The sequence below is a fragment of the Phyllobates terribilis genome, unplaced genomic scaffold, assembly GCF_046119375.1.
Source record: "Phyllobates terribilis strain yellow unplaced genomic scaffold, ASM4611937v1 Scaffold_4__5_contigs__length_816908805, whole genome shotgun sequence".
Classification (NCBI taxonomy): domain Eukaryota; kingdom Metazoa; phylum Chordata; class Amphibia; order Anura; family Dendrobatidae; genus Phyllobates; species Phyllobates terribilis.
This window is the reverse complement of record NW_027362764.1, coordinates 456,584,637-456,605,046: the sequence shown is the minus strand read 5'-3', so window position 1 is coordinate 456,605,046 and position 20,410 is coordinate 456,584,637. Positions and strand designations below refer to the sequence as shown.

General features: G+C 40.9%; 1 protein-coding gene across 2 annotated transcripts in view; it reads left to right on the top strand.

The window, feature by feature from the left end:
- DROSHA (drosha ribonuclease III) overlaps positions 1 to 20,410 on the top strand; it is a 303,644-nt gene that overhangs the window by 275,879 nt on the left and 7,355 nt on the right. For both annotated transcript variants that reach the window (XM_073678641.1, XM_073678640.1), the window contains exons 26-29: positions 4,650 to 4,755; positions 14,034 to 14,175; positions 16,656 to 16,738; positions 17,272 to 17,375. In XM_073678641.1, coding sequence (XP_073534742.1) covers positions 4,650 to 4,755; positions 14,034 to 14,175; positions 16,656 to 16,738; positions 17,272 to 17,375 — 435 coding nt within the window. The remainder of the gene's footprint in view (positions 1 to 4,649; positions 4,756 to 14,033; positions 14,176 to 16,655; positions 16,739 to 17,271; positions 17,376 to 20,410) is intronic.

Sequence of the window (20,410 nt, the reverse complement as noted above, 5' to 3'; positions counted from 1 at the left end):
AGCATCTTTTGCAGGCTGAGTCTCTTAAGACCGCTTCTATTCTCTCAGCTAGTATTTTCCTCTAGTAAATGCATTTTCCCATCCATGGCATCTCCCCTCACCCCCCCCATATTTTGCTTAATAATACAGTTGTAACTTCAAACTTTAAATGTAAGAAAAAGTCAGTCCGTACATTAGTAAAACTAGCATGTTGTGGCTGAATGTGTAAAGGAAAAAAAACACTGCTGTCTCTAAGAAAAGATCAGCTGCCTAGAGAACAATGCCTTTACTGAAATTATATTGTATTTGGTAGCTATGTACATTACTCCTATAAATGAAACCAGTAATTTTACCTGTATGTGTTTTGGAAACCTAGAGTCTCTGAAAATGCATGTGAAAGCCTTCCTGATTCTATAATTCAAGCTGCCAAGCATCTACAAGTAGATATATATATATACACACATATATTTGTGTGTACGGTACAGACCAAAAGTTTGGACACACCTTCTCATTTATAGATTTTTCTGTATTTTCATGACTATGAAAATTGTACATTCACACTGAAGGCATCAAAACTATGAATTAACACATGTGGAATTATATACTTAACAAAAAAGTGTGAAAAAACTGAAAATATGTCTTATATTCTAGGTTCTTCAAAGTAGCCACCTTTTGCTTTGATGACTGCTTTGCACACTCTTGGCATTCTCATGATGAGCTTCAAGAGGTAGTCACCGGAAATGGTCTTCCAACAATCTTGAAGGAGTTCCCAGAGATGCTTAGCACTTGTTGGCCCTTTTGCCTTCACTCTGCGGCCCAGCTCACCCCAAACCATCTCTATTGGATTCAGGTCTGGGGACTGTGGAGGCCAGGTCATCTGACGTAGCACCCCATCACTCTCCTTCTTGGTCAAATAACCCTTACACAGCCTGGAGGTGTGTTTGGGATCATTGTCCTGTTGAAAAATAAATGATGGTCCAACTAAGCACAAACCGGATGGAATAGCATACTGCTGCAAGATGCTGTGTTAGCCATGCTGGTTCAGTATGCCTTCAATTTTGAATAAATCCCCAACAGTGTCACCAGCAAAGCACCCCCACACCATCACACCTTCTCCTCCATGCTTCCCGGTGGGAACCAGGCATGTAGAGTCCATCCGTTCACCTTTTCTGCGTCGCACAAAGACACGCTGGTTGGAACCAAAGATCTCAAATTTGGACTCATCAGACCAAAGCACAGATTTCCACTGGTCTAATGTCCATTCCTTGTGTTCTTTAGCCCAAACAAGTCTCTTCTGCTTGTTGCCTGTCCTTAGCAGTGGTTTCCTAGCCGCTATTTTACCATGAAGGCCTGCTGCACAAAGTCTCCTCTTAATAGTTGTTGAAGAGATGTGTCTGCTGCTAGAACTCTGTGTGGCATTGACCTGGTCTCTAATCTGAACTTCTGTTAACCTGCGATTTCTGAGGTTGGTGACTCGGATAAACTTATCCTCAGAAGCAGAGGTGACTCATGGTCTTCCTTTCCTGGGGCAGTCCTCATGTGAGCCAGTTTCTTTAGCGCTTGATGGTTTTTGCAACTGCACTTGGGGACACTTTCAAAGTTTTCTCAATTTTTCGAACTGAATGACCTTCATTTCTTAAAGTAATGATGGCCATTTGTTTTTCTTTACTTCGCTGCTTTTTTCTTGCCATAATACAAATTCTAACAGTCTATTCAGTAGGACTATCAGCTGTGTATCCACCTGACTTCTGCACAACACAACTGATGGTCCCAACCCCATTTATAAGGCAAGAAATCCCACTTATTAAACCTGACAGGGCACACCTGTGAAGTGAAAACCATTTCCGGTGACTACCTCTTGAAGCTCATCAAGAGAATGCCAAGAGTGTGCAAAGCAGTCATCAAAGCAAAAGGTGGCTACTTTGAGGAACCTAGAATATACAGTGCCTACAAGTAGTATTCAACCCCCTGCAGATTTAGCTGGTTGACACATGCGGAATTAACTTGGCATTGTGACATTTGTACTGTAGATCAGCCTGGAAGTGGGAAATGCACTGCAGCAAATTTTATTTTGTTTTGTTTTTTTTTTTTTTTTTTTTTTTTTTTTTTTTTTTTTTTTAAAAAACGTAAAAAGTTAATTCAGAGTGTCATTTATTATTCAACCCCTCAAACCACAAGAATTCTTTTTGGTCCCCCTAAAGTATTAAGAAGTAGTTCAGGCACCAAGAATAATGAACTTCACATGTGTGGATTAAAGATCTCTTTTGCCAGCCTTTTCTGACTATTTAAGACCCTCCCCAAACTTGTGAACAGCACTCAGACATGGTCAACATGGGAAAGACCAAGGAGCATTCCAAGGCCATCAGAGACAAGATCGTGGAGGGTCACAAGGCTGGCAAGGGGTACAAAACCCTTTCCAAGGAGTTGGGCCTACCTGTCTCCACTGTTGGGAGCATCATCCGTAAGTGGAAGGCTTATGGAACTACTGTTAGCCTTCCACGGCCAGGACAGCCTTTGAAAGTGTCCTCCCGTGCCGAGGCCAGGCTTGTCCGAAGAGTCAAGGCTAACCCAAGGACAGCAAGGAAGGAGCTCCGGGAAGATCTCATGGCAGTGGGGACATTGGTTTCAGTCAATACCATAAGTAACGTACTCCACCGCAATGGTCTCCGTTCCAGACGAGCCCGTAAGGTACCTTTTACTTTCAAAGCGTCATGTCAAGGCTCGTCTACAGTTTGCTCATGATCACTTGGAGGACTCTGAGACAGACTGGTTCAAGGTTCTATGGTCTGATGAGACCAAGATCGAGATCTTTGGTGCCAACCACACACGTGACGTTTGGAGACTGGATGGCACTGCATACGACCCCAAGAATACCATCCCTACAGTCAAGCATGGTGGTGGCAGCATCATGCTGTGGGGCTGTTTCTCTGCCAAGGGGCCTGGCCATCTGGTCCGCATCCATGGGAAGATGGATAGCACGGCCTACCTGGAGATTTTGGCCAAGAACCTCCGCTCCTCCATCAAGGATCTTAAGATGGGTCTTAATTTCATCTTCCAACAAGACAACGACCCAAAGCACACAGCCAAGAAAGCCAAGGCCTGGTTCAATAGGGAAAAAGTCAAGGTGTTGGAGTGGCCTAGTCAGTCTCCTGACCTTAACCCAATTGAAAACTTGTGGAAGGAGCTCAAGAATAAAGTCCACATGAGACACCCAAAGAACCTAGATAACTTGGAGAAGATCTGCATGGAGGAGTGGGCCAAGATAACTCCACAGACCTGTGCCGGCCTGATCAGGTCTTATAAAAGACGATTATTAGCTGTAATTGCAAACAAGGGTTATTCCACAAAATATTAAACATAGGGGTTGTATAATAATTGACCCACACTTTTATGTTTAAAATTTAATAAAATTCAACTGAGCAACATAACTTTTTGGTTTGTAAGATTTATGCTTCTGTTCATAAAACCTACTCTCGTTTGCAGTTTGAAGGCTCTAACTTATTTGCATCTTATCAAACCATCTAAATCTGCAGGAGGTTGAATACTACTTGTAAGATATATTTTCAGTTTCACACTTTTTTGTTAAGTATATAATTCCACATGTGTTAATTCATAGTTTTGATGCCTTCAGTGTGAATGTACAATTTTCATAGTCAAGAAAATACAGAAAAATCTTTAAATGAGGTGTGTCCAAACTTTTGGTCTGTACTGTATATACATACATACACACCCATGTATAAATAAATACACACATATAAATGTGTGCGTATATATAGATAGAAAGATGCTCACAATATATGCATACAGATGTGCCTGGAACATATCATCTTAAAGTTATATTTCTGAGCTTGCGAGACATCAAACCTACTGAATACAAGGCAGTAAAATAAATCCATGAACTGATAAAGGGTTATCTTTGGGGTTACATAAAGTCAAGTATCTGTACTAGTGCTCCAAGTTTAAGATATCATCTGATGATGAAGCCAGACTTCCAGTTTCAGTAGTGTTACATAGTCGTGTTGATTGGCTAGTCTGAGATACATTCCTAAACCACTGAGCGGCTTCTCTGACTTCTATAGAAATATGCATGCTGAGCATGGCAGACTGTGCACGACTGTTAAAGAAATGTAAGATCAGGGGATATAACTTTTCTTCAGGGGAACAAGAGATTGACATGCCGAAATTCTTCATGTCCGGGCCTTCTGTACAGTCCCCCTAAACACCCCTGTTCTCTGTCTGCTGTTCACAAATCTGACCCCATTTACTCCCCATGAATTTACAAGCAAATTGATGCCTAAGCATGGAATAGTTTAGGGGATTTGCAGAACGGCATGATGTAGGAGCTGTGGTGCCAGACATCTCCGGTCATCATGCACTTGTCACCTGAGGCTTTTAATAATAAAAACTGTTCCTGACCTAATTTTCCACAATAGCGATGCTCAGCCAGTGGCAGCTCTTTCATGTAATGTGATAATTTCATGCAGAGAGACAGGTCCTCTATAACTTTCTGGCTAATTTTAGGCCACGCGACCTGGAACCAACAGCACTAACATCGACACGCTCAAGATTGTTGTAGGATTGAGCCATTCCATGAATTGTACTAAAAATGTGTATAACTGTGGAGTGATTATTGATCTCCAGATATGACGGTTTGTTTCTTCTCTCTCCAGAGGCCACAACCAGAGGATGGAATTCCTGGGTGACTCCATAATGCAGCTGGTAGCCTCGGAATATTTATTCATCCATTTCCCTGGTCATCACGAGGGCCACTTAACGGTGAGAAGCACATAAATCACGCTCCTAGAAGGCAGGCATCACAGGCGGAGTCGGCCATTTAGTGAATTATTCTGCCATTGATGAATAGCTAGGTAGTCCGTCACCCTGGCTCCTTTCAGGAGATTTGTGGGGCTTTAAGAAAAATGTTGCACTGGCATAGCGTAGTGATTTATGAGCTGGAAGCCTCATGCGGTCTTTGTTTCTTCAGTTTGACGAATCAATAATGTAATCAGTAATAAGCTTTGTGTGCTGGTAGTGGCACCGGCGCTTGTTTCACAGATAGGAGCATTACGGCTCTTTGTGTCGCTGATTTATACCGGGGTAGTGGCCTGTTTGCATGCTGCTAACTTAATTAAAGTTACTGATTGTAACCGTCAAAAGTAATGAAGGCTTTTCTTTTTTGTTTTCATCTAGACCTGGAGGCATAGTGGGCTACCTTGGCGTGTGTGGGCGCTATTTATGACATTGTCCTCTGGTTTTCCGAATCCTTTTTTAATCTTCAATAAACTCCTGATTATAATATCAGGCTATTTCATGGTCTTACTGCCTCGCACCTGGAGGAACCGCAGGTTATATTGTGATCAGGCTCTGCTAGCCTTTCATATGTGTGATCTGGTGTCATTGTATGCAAAAATCACAGCTAAATTGTTTAAGTATAAAGTATCGAATTAAAATGACACCTTTCAGGTAATACAGGTCTAGGAGGGAGTTCATGTCACATTTGGTTTCTGTGGGAATTCAGTGGCTACTATTTCTGTAACATATAGTCAAAAAGTAGACAACCAACAGTGATGAGGAATATGTTGGCGCTATATAAATAAAATTACTTTTATTTCATTTTTTTATATGCGTTTTTGCCGATAAGGAATTTTATTTTGCCTCTATTGGATTTGATATTTTCTGTACTGAAAGTAGTCCAGAAAAGACAATTTTTTACTCCACATTGGAGGCATATTTTTTCATTCAAAACAATTGGAAGCTTAATTAGCCAATTTATTGGTGCAGATCCACAGTGGCTTCCAGGTGAAATCTGCTCGCAAACCTTATTAATAAGTGACCTGTTGTTTATTTAAAGGGAATGTGTCACCAGGTTTTTTTTTTCTACCCCATCTGAGAGCAGCATAATGACCGGGCTGAGACTCTGATTCCAGCAATGTGTCATTTACTTTACTGGGTTATGCACTTTTGATTAAAAACTGATTTATCTGATACAGATCTAGCAGTTCTCTGTATAACCCCACCCATAACACGGATTGGCAGCTTTCTGTGTACACTGTGCATAGGCAGAAAGCTGCCAATCACTGGTAGGGGTGCGGTTGGACTACATAAGAGCAAGTCTACTATTCCTCTAGTGATAATCTCCTGCTGATAAAACAGTGATTTTCTGAAAACTATACTAAGCAGCCCAGTAAGTGACACATTGCTGGAATCAGAGTCTCTGTCCCTACATCATGCTACTCTCAGAATAGGTAGGAAAAGTTTTGACAGAATCTCTTTAAGTATATTTTAAATCTTACCATGGCCATATGAACAGCAATGTAAATTTCCCATTCCCAACCAGTCTGACATATAACCTAAGTCTTGAATTTGTATATTTTTATGTAACACATAGAGATTAGAAATATTTCCTGTATTAGTAAAATGATGGCCCTTAACATATGTAATCAGCTCAGAACGCCGACTCGGAAGATGGACTTTGGTCTATTTAGAAATTCTGCTAAGATGGCAGCTGAAATTGAATCTTTCATTGCTAGTGCAGGGACGTAATGCAATGATGAGGAAGTTGTGCACCGTTAATGAGGCATAGCGAGTGGTAATGGCACATGCTACACAAACAAATCTCTGCGCGCTGGTTATTATGTCGGAGAGGAGAATGGAGAAAGTGCACGGTCCTGCTCTTCCAAACACGAGTGACAAACATGTTTTGAAGCAAATTGTTATTTTTAACTCTAATTTACTGCCACTCCGGGTGGAGACGTGGCGGCTCGCCTAATTCTAGGCGCATTCCTTAAGCACTCCATCTTGTCACACAGCCAGAGATTATTGGAAGCAGCCATTAGAAACATCATCATTTTTATTCTTATTTTATAGATTCACACTTCTTTTTTTTTGGAGTGAAAACACATCGGTGTCCCTGGCACGCTCAGCAACTTTCTCCTAGATTCTCATATGCAATAAACAATTCTTCCAGCTCTTCTTCCCACCTTTCCATTCTGCTACACAGCTAGTTTGGTTTTATTTATTACAAATAATAACAAATAATTCTAGTGTTTTGAGCATGTATGTTTCAGGGGTTTTTTTTTATTAGAAATACACGGTGGCTCAGTGGTTAGCACTGTAGCTTTGCAGCGCTGGGGTCCTGGGTTCAAATCCCACCAAGGACGACATCTGCAAGGACTTTGTATGTTCTCCCCGTGATTGTGTGGGTTTCCTCCGGGTTCTCCGGTTTCCTCCCACACTTCAAAGACATACGGATAGGCAATGTAGATTGTGAGCCCCAATGGGGACAGTGATGATAATATCTGTAAAGCTATATAAGAAAAGCAGAATAAATAATAACACACATTTCTATAATTTAGCATTAAAGGTTGTGTATCAGATCTATTTTAATGGTTAAATGAATATGATGTTGTCATATAGTGTCTTGATAGTGTTACTTGTGGGACAGGTTATAGGTGTCACTTTTCAGAATCCTATATTTACATCAGTGATTTACTTAATCCAGATTCCACAGAGGCCTTTTGATCTTTTGTGTCAGATGTGGTATATACATGCTGCTGGCATTAATCTGTATATGTGACTTTATTCAGTATATGAGACACTAGAGCCCAATTCATTATTGCATTTGCGCCTTTGTTTTGTCTAGTTGCCGGTGTTTTTCACCTATTTTTCATTTGCAGACTATTCTTTTTAACCTGAGCCCATACAATGATTTTGTGTACAACTGATAATTTTTCTCTAATTTTCCGTCATTTTAACGGAGCAGGCTACTTTTTGCGCTTGAAAAGTTAGCTGCAATATTTCTCGAAAATGTACTCCAGAACCGCTGAGTGCCGGGTGTCGCACCCCTATCGATCAGACATTGATGACTTATCATCAGGATAGGTCAATGTTTAAGTAGTGGACAACCCCTCTAATAGCTTAAGGAATAAAACTAACAAATAGAGATATGACTGTTTAATCTGCATGGGTGGGAACATTGCCGAAAAATACGTATTTATATCAAACTTCACCCAGTATTAAGGGGGTAACAATCCTCTATTTAGCCCTAGGCAATGGGAAACGAGTTTTGCGTCTCACAATGAACAACGCTGCCATTGTCTTACCAACGCCACTCACTTTCTTATGACTGATGTTACATATGTTAGGTTTTTGTAGGGGGATTAGTTGCTTAAGATAGACCAAATGCTTCTGTGAAACGCCATGAAGCCAAGCGCCCTCGTCCTTCATGCTCCATCTACACAAAGGCCGTGTAATGGAGAATGCCCCAGTACGGCTTGTGATCCTACAGTCAGCCCCATGCCCTGCTTTAGTAGTGATCCGCTTGCTCGGAGCGTCGGTCAGATTTCTCTCCTGCCGTTATAACATAGGCCTCTTGCAGGATTATATTGCTTTGCACAGGAGGCTGACCTTGTCATCCACAAGGACTGCGCATTGGGATTAACCAGCAATGGGGACACAATAAACCACCTTCCTCTGACTTGTTCCCAGCCTGTGGCCTTGTCATGTGCTGTGAATTTATGGATGCTATGTGCATACATTGGATGGGAAATGAGACGTAACTCTATATTGCTACGTGATATTAATATTGGATGGTCTTTTCTGAGGATTTCAGAGAGATAGCTGAACAAAGAAATATTTTACAATATGATTTGATAGCTTAGTGTGTGTTACAGTGCCTGTTAGCATTGAGAACCATATTAGCTGAACCATGCCTGCCTTATGGCCGGCACCATGAGAGCTCGGCTGTCTGGAAGCTATTCTGCATTTTGTTCTTACCATTTTTGCATTTAATGATAATTGTCAGTATTTTACATAGGTTGAAAAAAGACCTAGGTCCATCAAGTTCAACCATTCTCCACTAATACAATTTTGTCAGTAAATTATCTATACCCAACAATGTTGTGTATTGAAGAAATCATCCAGCCCTAGTATAAAAGCTGTTATAGTGTCGGCCATTACTATCTCTTGTGGTCGGCATTCCACAGTCTGACTGCTCTAACTGTAAAGAACCCTTTCCCATCTGTAAGCCAAAACCAGGAGTGGAACAATCAGAGGAACAGTATAATAGGAACACGTCACCACTTCTGTATTTATCACCCACTCCTGGTTTTGGTTTACAAATACTGATGTAAAATACTGACCAAATACTGAACGTGTGCATGTGGCCTTATAATAGGATCCTGCCATGCAGCCAATTAGATTTTTATATTTTAAGACAATTGGAATAAAACTTGTATCCAAGGACATTTTTGATGGCATATTTCTAAAGAGGATTTCAGATCCTCTTATTTTGGAGTCATACATGTGTTGATGTATTATACCTGTGCCTCTTAGTCATGGTCTATGTGTTCAGGTGTATACTGCAATACAGTAAGGTGCTATGATTGACTACCCCGACGATGTAATAACCTGGCTACATCTTAATGGGTTGTGCGTCTTGTGACTGCAGGGTGCTGAATGATTTCCCAGTATTGGCAGTGTGGGCGGTCACACGCCGAGTAGATGTGTCTGGCTTCTCACAGTCGCGCATCTGGTCGGGACGCGACCACACGTTAGTCACGCTACTGCCTACTCCTATGCTGGGGAGCAGTGCACCGCTCTATGTCACTATTCAGCAGTCTGTAGTCACATTGAGTGCTTACTTTTGTCCCAAACCTTGACAACCACTTTATATTAAACTCAGGACAAGGCAGTGTCCATTTTGCCAAGCCAATACTAATTCAGATACAATTGTGAGGGTAGTTTTCGTATTAGCAGTGGCCATAAGCAGCTATATGTCTGGGTCTATTAGGTAGTACCAATCCTAAAAATGTTCACACAAGTCTGCCAGGAAAATAGGGATATACTTTTTATTAACCATGTGTACCCGTACCCTATATGTACATATGGTATATATGTCCGACAGACATATACTTGTGCTGAAAAGCTTGCATGTACAATAATGGTTGAAGTAAGGCCGTTCTAGTTTTTTGGAAGGATTTGTTACTACATGCAAATGTTTTAGTCACCTATTTAATTACATTCAGTGTGTGAAGTAGAGCTCCATGCTATACAACCTCTAATGATTATCCCCTTGGGGACCCAGCCAAATTTTTCAAATCTAACCAGTGTCACATTAAGTGCTATAGCACTGGAGCGCTTCAACATATCCCAGTGATTTTGAGATTTTTTTTTCGAGACATATTGTACTTTTGTTAATAGTGCATTTCGGTCTCTATGTTTTGGTGTTGATGAAAATATCAGAAATTTGACAAATTTGCAAAAATTTGCAAGCTTTGATTATTCCTTTAATCCAGATAGTCCTACCACACAATAAAGTTAATAGCATTTCCCTAATGTCTGCTTTACATCAGCGTCATTTTTGAGACATTAATTATTTTTTTATTAGGAAGTTAGAGGGGTTAAGGTTATCAGCAATTTCTCATTTTTCCATCAAAATTTACAAAACCAATTTTTTTAGGGACCACATCACATTTGAAGTGACTTTGAGGGGCCTATATGACAAAAATACCCAAAAGTGACACCATTCTAAAAACTGCACCCCTCAAGGTGCTCAAAACCACATTCAAGAACTTTATTATCCTTTTAGGTGCTTCACAGGATTAAACAATATGGAAGGAAAAAATGAAAATGTTACTTTTTCCCACAAAAATGTTACTATATCCCCAATTCACAAGGGTAACAGAGAAAATGGACCTTACAATTTGTTGTACAATTTCTCCGGAGTACGGTGATACCCCATATGTGGTAGAAAACTAATATTTGGTCCCATGGCACGGCTTGGAAGGGAAAGAGCGCCATTTTCGCTGGAATTGGTTGAAGACACCATGTTACATTTGAAGAGCCTCTGGAATTACAAAACAGCAGAAACCCCCACAAATAACCCCATTTTTTTAAACTAAACCTCTCGAGCAATTGATATAGGGGCACAGTGCAAGGCTCCGAAGGGAAAGAGCGCCATATTGGAGTGCAGATTTTGCTTTTATGGTTTGCGGATGCCATGTCATATTACCAGAGCCCCTGAGGTGCCAGAACAGCAGAACCCCCCCACATAAATGACACTATTTTACAAATTACACCTCTCAAGTCATCTAAGGGTGCAGTGATCATATTGACACCAGGGGTATGTCACAGAATTTTATACCATTGGGCGGTGAAGAAAAAATAATTACATTTTTACCACAAAAAAAATTTAAACCCCAGATTTTACATTTTCATAAGGGGAAATAGGTAAAAATGGCACTAAAATTTGTCCCACAATTTAAGCTGAACATTGCAATACCCCATATGTGGCTGTACAGTACTGCGTGAAAGCACCCTGTATTTCCATTGACCGATAACGGACTTGAGTGAGGACTTTTTTTGTGGATTAAGTTGAAGTTTTTATTGGGAATGTTTTACATAACATTTTGGATCACATTTATCCTGTGCCCTACGCTGAGCACTTACATTGGGGTTTCCATCTAAATTTCCAAATGCCGTGATTCAGATGAAACCCTGAGGGATACATTCACTGTAATGAGGCAGTGGAGTTACTCTGGACTGCGTTTGGCATCTGTTCAGCAGTGTATGCCTTTTATGAGGTGCACAAAACTGTGATCGGCCGCCGCTCTTTTATGCACGCCTAAAAAGAGTGACACTGCTGGACCATAGGCCAGTTGGCGTCCACAGTGTCTCATGTGCTTCATTATAGGGAATCTTCTGCTGAAGGTTCTGTCTGAATCATGTATTTCAGAGATTTACATGAAAATCCCAATGTAAACGCTCAGCGTAGAGCGCAGGATAAATGTGAGCCGAGCCATACTGTGATCTTTGGGAGACCAAATCTGCTGTCACACATTAAAAAATCCTTTTTATTCAAAATACAAGTTTTTGCATTGCTATGTTTTAACAGATCTAATTTTTCTCGATTTCTGGCGACTGAGTCATGTGATGGCTTGTTTTTTGCGGGACGAGTTGATGTTTTTATTGGTACCATTTTTGGACACACAATAATTTTTGGTCGCTTTCTATTCAGATCTGATTTTTGGGAGGCAGAGTGAACAAAAACCAGCAATTCAGGTTTTGTTTTTTGAGAGGATTTTTAATGCTATTCACCGTGTGGTAAAAATGATTAAAACAGCTTTATTCTTTGGGTTCGTACAATTACAGTGATACCACATTTATATATATATTTTTTTATGTTTTGGCGTTTTTACACAATAAAAACTATTTAATATAAAAAATAATTGTTTTTGCATCGCTATATTCTGAGATGTGTAACTTTTTTATTTCTCTGCTGATGGAGCTGTATGGCGGCTTTTTTTTTGCGGGACAAGATGACGTTTTCAGCAATAACATTTTTATCTATGTCTTTTTGATCGCGTTTTATTACACTTTTTGTATCTTGAAAAAGCATAGTTTTTTGCCATGTTTTTTATTTATTTTATTACAGTTTTTACTGAAGGGGTTAAATAATGTGATAGTTTTATAAATTGGGTCATTCCGGACACGGCGATACCAAATATGTGTACTTTATTTGTTCATTTTTGTTTTTACATAAATATACGGTACGTATTTATTGGTTTAATGTTTGTCTTTTTTTTTATTTATTTTTTTTTTTTTTTTTTCTCTGATCACTGGTCTCCTGCATTGCAATACACACGTATTGTAATGCGTTAGAACTGTCAGTTTTGCTTCTGGCTGAGTCTAATGATTTGACTTCCGGCTGCCATGACAACCCTCTGCTCCCCCGTGATCACACCGCAGGGAGCCCACTCCCTCTCACAAACTTCTAAATGCTGTGATCGCGATTGATCACGGAATCTAGATCATAACACAGGGTTAATATCATCGAGACCTGAGCCAATCAGGTCTCAATGATGTCACCAGTCAGAGATGTCACTGGAGTCCCGAGCCCTGCAAGACCACCGACCAGAAACGTCAGTGCTGCACAAAGCCCAGCAAGCACCGACGTGTGTGTGTGTATAGATAGATAGAGATATATATATATATATATATATATATATATATATATATATATATCTGCGGTCGTGAAGGGGTTAATGCTGCCATATCTAGATGCCATAGTCACTATTGACAGCATCTAAAGGGTTAAGTGGCCATGGTCGGTATGAACACCAATGGTAGCTGATGCAGCAGGGTGTTCGCGATAGTATATTGCTGACCGCTGTTGCATTTTCCCCCGTTGCTGTATGCTATTCTCTATCTCAGGTCAGTAAAAGACATGTTTTGTAGTCACTAAGGGTTTAACACAGCGCCATCTGCTGTCTGATCAACACTGTCATTCTCCAGTATAAGCCTGCTGCTGTTGTATACTTGAACATCAGCCAGCAATCTTTTGCTTCCAGCGATTGTCAGGATGCCACTCAGTAGAAAGTCTCCGTCCTGAATGTGGAGCTCAATCTAACACTGTCCTTTTGATAACTAAATGTAAATCTTTGCTGTATTTTGTTCTATGTACAGATTATGCCGGATGCATGGACGTGCTGCACATAGATAAAGTACCTGTGATGAACAAGTTAGGCACGGCGGAGGTCTAGAAGCAATATTATCCTGAACTGTAATTACCCAATCCTGTCAAACATGACTGACACTGCCAAGATCTGTAAAAGAAAGTTCTTATTATTCACAATGAGCATTTATCTTTCATGAAGCATTGGGTGCCCTAATCTGTCTGAAAACCCTTCAGAGTGACAGTTTGAGAAGAACAGATTTAATAAAGGAATGGCTTTAGAAATAATGAGAGATCTAGGCTGGTGAAGAAGTTTTCGACAAAATTCTGAGTCAGTCAGCAATGCGGAAATTAAGCCAGAAAGTGTTCATAAATTAGGGAAAATGCTAATAGGTTAAAATCCCATGATGGGCTTGTTAGTTCCTTTGTTTAGTTTTGGCTGTGGCTAAGGAATATGCTTGAGTTATGAAGACGCATACCTACTCTAAGGAGCACTAAAAGCTGATCTTAAGTGGTCTCATTTTTTACTATGTCAGGAGTTTGGATTGCCTTGCCGTGTTTTTATGTCCCCTCATTATCTCCGTCTCTGTGTATCTTGCAGCTGCTGCGTAGCTCGCTGGTGAACAACAGGACACAGGCCAAGGTGGCAGAAGAGCTGGGCATGCAAGAGTTTGCCATCGCAAATGATAAAACCAAGAGGCCTGTGGCTCTCAGGACCAAAACCTTGGCTGACCTGCTTGAATGTACGTAAATAGGGTAACGCACTCCTAACCTGGGACATGACATGTAGTATACGGGGTTAATGGAGCTGAGGATGGATCAGTTGTTGGGGAACGCTTTGTTTGCACACTACTAGCTATCAGGGCTTTTATTCCTATGGTTTTGCATTCTGCTATTGTTGGTAAAACAATGTGCTGAATAATTGCTTTTATTAAGAAAAACTGTTTAATACTGCAGCCTTAGATTAGAAATGGTATGGCTTCAGCTGGAGCAATGGCTATGTCTGGCTGCTAATGACACACAGGGTCCTGAGCCCCCCATTGCTCCATTTTCTATGACCACAGATTGGAGGAGTTGGAATTGAGCCATGTTCCAGCATGCTCTCAGCTGATCTTCTGCCGCACTCCCTCTGTCACTCCCATAGACTTTGAATGGCGCACTAGGGCGTATGCTTAACCGTCACTCCATTCAAACTCTTCCTCCCTGTGGTGAACATTGGAACAATGGGGCTCAGAACCACTTTTATAAATATCAGTGGTGGTAATAGCGATCAAGCATGTGTTCATCTTGGGAAATCCCCCTCAAAGGAGTATTCCCATTTCTAAGATTCTATCCCAATATGTAGTAGGTGTAATAATAATATTAGCAACTTCCTCCAATTAGAAATGTAGTATAGTTCTTCTGATAAGCTATGTCACTTACCCCATGAGCAGGGCATTGCAGTACGTTACGTATCCAAGGTTATGACCGCTCATATAATGACAATTAGTTGTTAGTGGTCGTAACCGTGGATATCTAAGCTACTGCAAGTGCCCTGTACATGGATAAGCGACATGGCTAATCAGAAGAACTATACTGCATTTGTAATTGGAGGTATTTGCTAATATTATTATTACATCTATTTCATATTGGGATAGGATCTTGGAAATGGAATTACCCCTTTATGGGAATGGGAATACCCCTAGTCAGAGCAGGTGACTAGGGGGCACAAGACACCTAGTCCTGTAGTGATAATCTCCTGCTGATAAAACACTGATTCTGTTGAAACAAGATACAAAGCCTTACATGTGACACATTACTGGCATCAGGCTCTCAGCCCCTACATCATGCTACTCATAGATTACATAGTAGTCAGATTCCCTTTAAGAAAATAATATCCAAAGTGACTACGTTTTTTCTTCTGCACAGACCGTGTAAGCAGCCCACATCTCAGCCTAATGTATCACTTTGGATGCGACCTGGGTTAGGAATGAGATCAGGGTAAACCAATATCAAAGCTGGAGAATTAATTTATTTTGTTATAAATAGTAGAAGCGAATGTAATAGAATTGTATTCTTTTAAACTGTATCTGTAGTATTAATAAAAATGTTGTACAAATAATAGTAAAATGCTGTAAAACTGAGCTAGATGTCTATAAAAGCCCTTTTTTTCTGCTTTTGTTACATTTACAGCAAAACACATCATTGCAACAAGCATAATTTCTTTTCTGCCACGAAGCGAATAGTTTTCAGGGGCTGTTTTGGAATGACTTCACCTCCTTTGTACAGATCTAGCTTTGATTTGGTTAGATAATACAGATAACAGCTGGAGGACAGGAGTCTGCTTCCTTCCCCTTTACCAGTGCTGTGAGCATGTTCCTTCTGGAGGGGCTCTGTCCACGTTCCAAATCTAATAGAAAGGCTTCCATACAGCCCACATGCTTTCTAGACATTGGGCTGCTGCGCTTCCCGCGCTGGTGAACATTAGACCACATATTTTATTAATATTTGATCAAGCCCAGTACATTCCATCAAATGGTTTCAGGACAATCCTAGTAATGCATCTTTAATGTTGTTTTATGCGTCTATTTCCTTGGCCCTGTGCAGCTAATTATTTTATAGATTAGTTTGAGCTGCGATGTCTTGACAATATTTAGGGTTAGTGGGATGGATATTGCAGCCATGTGGAGCAGATTTATTAAAAGCTAATGTAATCTTCTTGTAGATGGGCGCAGAATTCTCTCTAGGTCTGCTATTGTGTGTTAGGGGGGCTGCGTGTGGACTTACCCATGCAGCTGGCTATATATTAAGGACCATATGTTGGCGTCTCTTGAGGGTTGTTTTGGGAAATTTAAAGTAGAAGGAGAAAACCCTTTATTCTTCCTTGTAACTATTAGCTGCGGAGCAACGTACATTCACCATGTGAAGTGGAAGCAAATAGCATGAGAAGAATTAGACCGTGCTGTGTAATGAGCAGTTAGGCATTTTTTGGACTAGTAGTGCACTGGTGACTCTTGTATAAATATTTAATATTACAATCCATTTCTTTGTCAGAAACGTATAAGTGTTTCCTTTTTTCCATTCTCTTTTAAAGCTTGAGCATCTCTAACCACTCAGTGACTCAACTACTTAATCCCACCCTGGTAGATTGTGTCTGATGTTACCTTTTTATATATGTAATATTATTGTTTTTATAGCCTTCTGGGAAAGTGTGTTCTGCATTAACCTTGTGTTTTACCTGTAGCTTTTATTGCTGCACTTTATATCGACAAGGACTTGGAATACGTTCACACATTTATGAATGTCTGCTTCTTCCCGAGACTGAAGGTAAATGAGATTTACTTTTGCCCATCTAAAAAAAAAATAAAAAGCAGAAACTCATTGGTCGTCTGACAGCTGCAGAAGGGTTAAACCTCAGCAGTGGATCAGGCGATGGACATAACCTTGCAAGGTGATTTATGCATTAGATATGTTCAGTGTCGGGGATGGATTGGCAAGGCAAGAAGATAACGTTCTTCAAATACCCTCGGGGTGTCAATAAGTAACCAGGAAATCCGTTTTCAGAAAAGATAGCCGGCTCAGGGGGCATCGCAGAGTGAGTTAGGCTCTGGCGTAGTAGACACATGGAAGAGTCAATCATTGGTAGCTAGGCACAGTTTGACAAAGCAAATTAATCAAAACTTGTTTGGAAGGGAGTTGTGGCATACTGCCGCTGATTGATGCTATCTGGTCTTCTGTGGGACTAAATAACAAAAGATTATTGTTCCGATACATTTGACCAAGTGATTCCTACTGTCTGTAGTATTGTCTATCAAGCACTATTTAGAGCTGACTGATTCCTGCCTTCTTTTGCTCTACAGGAGTTCATTTTAAATCAAGACTGGAATGATCCAAAGTCGCAGCTTCAGCAATGTTGTCTGACGCTGAGAACGGAAGGGAAAGAGCCAGACATCCCCCTGTACAAGTGAGTGCCGTGTTACGCTTGCATACATCGGGACTATTCCTGCTACTGTTGTGTTGGCTTTTAATATATTTCAGACTGTTATTAGGAGTTTTCAACATTTTTATTTTTCCTTTTGGTTGTTTTTCTGCTGCCTTTTATTGTGTTTAATTTGTGAGTTTACTTAAGTCATTAGTACTTATGATATTTTTGAAGGAGTTCTACAGAAATAGAAAAAATGAAATGCCATTCTAAATAGATTCCTAAATACATATAATTATCTAATCACACTCGTTTTTTTTAATAAAATGGCTTTTGGTAAAGGTTATCACCAGGTCACAACACAGGCACTTCCTTCTGCACGTGCTGACAGGTTTCTGTAATAGCATATTAATTCTATAGTGATTACCTCCCTAGACCAAATGAATACGATTTGATAATTTAAAGGTGTTTTAGGAATAGATTTAAAATTACATTTCTTAAAGTTATTTTGTTTATTTTTTGTTGTACTCCCAGAGATCCCATTAAAAGGGAACCTGTCAGATCTGATCATGCTATTAACCTGCAAAACCTAACATAAGAGCAAAATGAGCAAATACCCTGTAGTAAATAAATATTAATTGTAAATAATATGGGGTACTTACCGTGTTTTTCAGATTTTAATATGCATCAGACCATAAGGCGCACCCCTAATTTTGGGGTGGAAAATAGAAAAAAAAAGATTTTTATAAGATGGGGGTTCGTCTTATAGTCCAAATTTAAGGTATCTTACCTGGGGGGAGGCGGTGATGGAGCGGGGTAACAGGATGCATGGTCCCTTACTCAGGAAACCAACGGCGGCAGAAGTGGGGCAATGCTGCGTGCACTGGGTGGGAGGTGGGGGTATCCCAGCGGTGCGATGCTCCTGGCCCGGTGTAGGCGCTGAGGCAGAGTACGTTGCATGGAGCTGGGTCCCTTCGTCAGGAAGGCAGCGGAAGTGTGACGATACTGCGAGCCCAGTGTCGGCGGTGAGCAGAGCGTAGTGCATCATTGCTTTCCCGGTGGCCATTTTCCAGAAGCGGTGAACTTTTTCTCTCATGAGACCCTGGCCTTCAGTCATGCTGGTGTGCCCACTGCAGTTAGTCATTGCTGACAGCACTGAGAGTGGCAGCCATAAGCATGGCCTAGCACTGATGTGCCCGCTAGCCAGCTGTTATTCAGTTCCGGGCGTGCTTTCTGCCGCGGTTCTCATTGTTGTGAGCTGTGGCCTCATCACGAGGTATCAACAAAGAAGTAGGGCTGCTGGGTGTCAGACACCACAAAGTGATATTGTGAACTTCTCCTTAAGATAGTTCATAAAAATGTTAAACCTAGATAATCCTTTAAAATGCTGATCACGTATAATAATTGAGGAGGCGTAGTTGTATAGATGGTGCAAATAGTTTTGCGAGAGCCCTGAGAACGGTCTCCTACCTGACAACATTCCTGGCTTCTCTCTTGATTGATTAACTTTCATGACTTCATCGTTGTGGTGCAAAGTGCATATGATGTCACTCCAGGCAGAATAATCTAGAGACTAACAAGTGACGCTGCCAGGACAGCTAAGCAAAAGAAGACTTGCAGAAGCTGGCAGGTAGGTGGGATTTGCTGGGTTACCGTGCCGCACCCACAGATTATTGACCTGGCCACTGGGCTGGATCCTAAGAATGAACTGGTGCTATCGCAAAATTAAGTTTGACTATGCATACTAGACTAGCATTAGTATAATATTAAATGTGTTGTCCTGGCATAGGAATTTGATGACCTATCTATATTATAGCTCATCAATACCAGATCAATTGGGATTCGAAACCTGGTGCCCCCACCGATGAGCAGTTATTTGCTCCATTGATGGCCGAATGAAAAAATACTTTGAACTGAGCTGCTGAGCGCAGCTCCATGCAAAGTATACCAACCCTGCGGAGTCCTGCAGCATAGCTCCTATTCTTTTGCATAGAAGCTATGTATTAGTAGCTGGTAGCAGCCAAAACACTTTGATTGGAGTTACGCTCAACATCTCAATTCAAAGTATTTACATATGGCCGCCGGCAGAAGAATGAACAGCTGATCGCCATGTGTCAGACCTGGAGTTGATGACGTATCGTCTAGATTTTCTATATTTTTTTTTTTTTAACTGCCTTCGGCATGATCTTGAGACATGGCGACTAGATGGATGATCTATAGGAAGATCAATCTTGTGCAAGTCGAAATAGGTCCACCAGGGTCTTTTCTGCTATTATCTTGATAGTATCAAGCCATTGGGTTGTTGGGTCTTCCTCTTCGCCTTGTTCCTTTTATTCTTCTGACCATGATGTCCTTCTGCAATGATTGCTGTCTTCGTATGATGTGTTCAAAGTGAGCAAGTCATGAACGTTGGCTCGAGTGACATGTCTGGCTTAATTTCAAAAATTGATTTGTTTGTTCTTCTTACCATCCATGGTATTGATAGCATCCTTCTCCAGCACCACATTTCAAAGTCGTCGATTCTTCTGTCTTGTTTCTTTACTATCCAGGTTTTGCATCCGTATGTTACCACAGAAAAGACCAAACTGTATACGAGCCGTGTCTTTGTCGCCATTGAAATGTTCCTCGATTTGAAGACCTTGGCCAGTGACTTTATTGTTGATTTGCCCATAGCTATTCTCCTATTGACTTCCTGTGTCGTCGCTGCATCTTGAAGCTGCGTGCCCACTATGCGTTTTTCAAGCGTTTTTGCCGCGGAATTTCTGCAGCGAAAACGCTTAAAAAACGCTTGGTAATACGTGCCCCATGGTCTCCAATGATAATCCGCATGTGCTGTGCACATGCTGCGGATTATCATTGCGGCAAAATACGCAGCATGTCCATTAATTTTGCGAACACGCAGCGTAATCGCCGCCATTGACTTGCATTGGACCGCGTAACATCCGCATCACTACATCTGTACATGCTGATATCACTCGGTTCAGTGTGCAGATGATACCCAGGTCTGGAGGAGAGGAGACTCTCATCCAGACCTGGGTACCATAGAACCTGTTAAAAAAAAAGAATTGAAAATAAAA